Source organism: Galeopterus variegatus, unplaced genomic scaffold, assembly GCF_000696425.1.
Source record: "Galeopterus variegatus unplaced genomic scaffold, G_variegatus-3.0.2 Scaffold28891, whole genome shotgun sequence".
In the NCBI taxonomy this organism is placed as follows: domain Eukaryota; kingdom Metazoa; phylum Chordata; class Mammalia; order Dermoptera; family Cynocephalidae; genus Galeopterus; species Galeopterus variegatus.
Window position 1 is genome coordinate 3760 of NW_007755002.1, and position 3966 is coordinate 7725.

Below are 3966 nucleotides of genomic sequence, written 5' to 3' on the forward strand. Positions count from 1 at the left end.
GTCTGTATGTGGGATCCGAACCCTCGGCGGGAGTGCTGCCGCGCTCCCAAGTGGCGCACTGGAGCAGTGCGCCACTGGGCCGGCCCGGTGAATGTTATTTCTGATTGAGCAGCAACAAAACATTCGTAGTTAAGAGCTTCGGATGGTGGTTCAAATCCCAGCTGGACCATTTGTTACCATTTATTGACTATGTGACCTACTTGTTCCTCAAGTTCATACTCTGTTACCCAGGGACTATAATCATGGTACCTGCTTCACAGATTAAATGACTTAATAGATGCAAAGAGCTTACAGGAGTTGCCTGCAGAACCTGAGGACTTGAGGAATGCCAGGCTCTACTGTTTTGTTCCCATGGCACTTGTATGTACAACCTATATCCTCTGATGACTTGTTTCCTGTGAAGTGCCGGCCTCCCTGACACATCTGGCAGTCACTAAGGGGCAAGGAGACTCAAAAAGTTGAGTTCCCTTCTGGCCTGATATAATGCTCTGCACACAAGGAGCCTTGATTTGCACACCACAGAAGTAATCCACTTTGTCTTACCAGGAGGGAGAGGGGATTTTTGGAGGATCTTATCTAGGAAGTAGACCAGCTGGTAGGTCTTCCAAGTAGAGATGGCCACGGCCTCAATGGCCTTCATGTCCAGCTCCTCATTCACCCACAGCTGGGCCAGCTCTTCAGCAGGCTTCATGAGTGAGTCCCCAGGGGAGAGATCAGGGAGGTAGGGGGGCCAGCCAGGGGTATTGAGCCATCGATCAAACTCAAAACCTGTTTGGGAGAAGGAGAAAAATACTGTCAGAATTCTCCAGCGGGGTCATAGTTAACTTGCCCAAGCAATTCTCAGAGACCACGGGCTCCAGCCTCCTTCTATCCCTAACTCTTCCTCCAGGAGTTAACACAGTTTTCCCACACAGCTGCTTGCTCCAGCAGGGTCCCAGTTATAGTGACATCTAGAGATTGTCAGAGTAAGACTGGACTGCACCTGTTTCTACTGTGAAAGTGTTTTTTGCTCCAAATTAACATTCTTGTCAGAGCCAAGCCAATGGATGCTCTTCTAGCTACATTCAAATTCGCACTCTCCTCCTGATCACCAGAACAGCACCATGCTTAAGCACCGGGGCTCTAGGACCAGGCTGCCTGGATTCTTGTCCCAGCTCTGCCATTAACCAGCTGCGAGGCCACAGCATGTTACTTCACCTCTTTGTGCCTGTTTTATCTGAGAAATGGGAGTGACAGGCCCTACCTTAGTTGACAGTTGTGAAGATGAAATGAGCAAATACACATAAAAGCTTAGTGTACAACCTGGTGCATACTAAGCACTCAGTAATTATTAACCATCGTTAGCTACAGAGGCTCATGACCTTGAAATGCAGGCCTCCATCCAAAGAGTAGGCGCTAAGCCAATGCCAGCTGTCAGAAGAAGCTGACTTTACCAAACCAATGATAGAGTGACTCAGAGCTCACAGCACGAAGTGGGGTACATCTAATGCACTGTCTCATCCAGGACAGGACATTTTCCACTCTCTCTTAGGAAGCAGTACTTCCCCAGCTGAAACCAGGGCGGCCACCGGAATTTTCCTTCGCTCAGAAGGCCACATGAGGCAACTCTAGGACATTAAGGCAAAGGCTGCTGCCACTATCACTGCCCTGTGGGTTTTATTTTGAGCAGCAGCGGCAGCGACTCACTGGGCAGAGTTAAGGGTCTGATTATGTGTGTCCAAGTGTGAGGAGAACAAGAGGAGAAAGAGCAGAGTAAGAAACAAAATAGGAGAAAATGAGGCAGAGAGTAATCAAGAGAAGTCATCTTCATGGAGTAAGGCCTGGGATCCCGGGTTTCCTCCCCAATGTGCTACTTACTAGATGACTTTGGTTCAGTGCTTTCCCACCCCACCTTAGTCTTTCCAAATGTAAACTGGATATAATTCTCTGCTGTCTCCTAAAAGCCCATGAGCCAGTTCCTCTGCTTACCTGGAATGGAATCCACTTTCCTTTTCTTCAGCTCAGGGAAATATTCCAAGTAGAATTCTAGAAAGTCATCGGCTAAGATGCTTTGGAATTTAAATTCATCAACATAGGCCTGTGAGAAGGGAAGGAAATGCTTTCAGTTCCTCTGGATCCCCTGGGGGGCAGACTGCCTGTATGTCTTGGGCCCTCCTCCAACCCCTTACCTCTTTCGCCCCCTGCCTCTACCCTTGCACTCTGGCCCAGCTGCTTTATCTGCTCCTCTTCCTTCTCCCCTCATTTGAGAGTTGACTATACCTTGAGAAAATTGTCAAACTGATCCTGATCACCCACCAAGTGGGCCAGGTATGAGACAAAGCAGAAACCTTTCTCGTAGGGGGTCTCATTGTAGGTGTCATCTGGGTCAACACCTGGCAGAGGAGAAAGCAGACAAGATTTGAGCACTTGTTAACCTATCACCCTCATTGATCTTCTCTAGCTCCAGTTTCAAAGATTAACTGTGGAAGAAATCAGAATTCAGCTTCCCCAGGGACAGCAAGGCCAAGGAGTTTTCCAGATCCATCTTGGCCTCTCCCAAGGCACTTCAAATGAGATCTTGGAGGGCCATTAACTATGGACCTAATAAGAGGACAAAGAAACCAGCCTTGCAGAGGAACCGACATTTTTCCTTGTTCCCAGGACACGCATTGCTCAGGTAGGTTGCATCAACTCTTAGAACTGAGCACCGGGCTGAGTCTTTTACAGCCCTACTGGTCACCACCTAAATACTCAACCTCCTTTCCCAGAACGTGCTGTTTTACAATTGTTCTAGACTAAAACTAATTATCAATCTACAAGAAGTTCATTTTCACAGTCAATGGCATTAAGGAATGTGAGCTTCAACTGCACTAAAAGGTTTTAGATTAGTCACACTTGGAACTAAAGAAAATTGTTAGAGAGTAAAAAGCTTTGAACTTGAAGAGAGGACCTGGCTCTGAGTTCCAGTCATGCCCTGATTAGGTACATGACCTTGGACAAGTCACTTGGCACTCAGTCCCATCTCCTGTAAAATATGGCTAACACTTACTCTACAGTACCCACAGGCAGGTCTGACTTGATAAAAAAGAAATGGGAAAGAGCCTTGTAAATGATACGAACCTGTACAAATGCAAAACAATGGTAAAGTTATTAAGAATTGCATAGAACTGGACAGAACTCCTATCCTGGGATCAGTCAGGATACGACGAGCTCTGGAAGGCCCCTCCCTCCCAAAGAAAATATTCTAAGTGTGCTCTGATCAGCATCAGGCTCAAACTAACTTAGGCCTCCAAACCCAGTTTAGGGGCAGAGGTGTCAGACAGAAGAGCCTCCTGGACCTGGTTCAATCTTCACTCGGAGCTTGTTGAGTGGGTTTTCCTCTCCAGTGATGTCCATGTGCTGCCGCAGCAGAGCCCGCCCAGTTGCAGCCTCCAAGCAGGTATAAGCAGCCCCTGGGACAAAAACAAACCATAATCCCTAAGAAAGAGTTTGTCACCACATCCAAGACAGAAGACGCTGTGCTGCCCCCTAGAGGCCTCAAGAACAATGGCAGATACCTGAAAATACCATTACCCTGTGGGGACTTGAGGATAAACAGGGTCACTGACAGAACCTGCTCAGCCCCTAGCTCCCTGCTGCTCTGGGCTACAGAGGATGTGGTTAGCTTAGGCTGTTTCTCCCATAAATGAGGACTGGGGGAATCACACCTTTTCTCTGACTGCTGCCTTTCCCCATCAACGAATTTTTAGATAATAATTTGATCTTCTATGAAAACTTAGAATATTTTCACCTGACTGTTCCTGTCAGACAAAAGAAACTGTCACCCCGAGATATTTTCAGGGTCTCTAAGTCTCCTTCTGGCTTAAAAATAATGATTGAGAGAATAGTAGAGGGCATGGGGACTAGGTTTTTGAACCAGCCAGCTCTGCCACTTACTGGATGTTTTGACTCCAAGCAAGTTAATTAACCTCTCTTTGCCTCAGTTTC

The 3966-nt window shown here is 47.3% G+C and overlaps 1 protein-coding gene across 1 annotated transcript in view; it reads right to left on the reverse strand.

The window, feature by feature from the left end:
- The window catches only part of LOC103583822 (aminopeptidase B), a gene marked incomplete at its 5' end in the record, with an annotated part of 5964 nt that extends 2533 nt beyond the window's left edge, over positions 1 to 3431 (reverse strand). Inside the window, 4 exons of the mRNA XM_008565041.1 lie at positions 544 to 768; positions 1969 to 2077; positions 2260 to 2372; positions 3318 to 3431. Of these exons, the coding sequence (XP_008563263.1) occupies positions 544 to 768; positions 1969 to 2077; positions 2260 to 2372; positions 3318 to 3431 (561 nt within the window). The remainder of the gene's footprint in view (positions 1 to 543; positions 769 to 1968; positions 2078 to 2259; positions 2373 to 3317) is intronic.
- Positions 3432 to 3966: the final 535 nt, after the last annotated feature.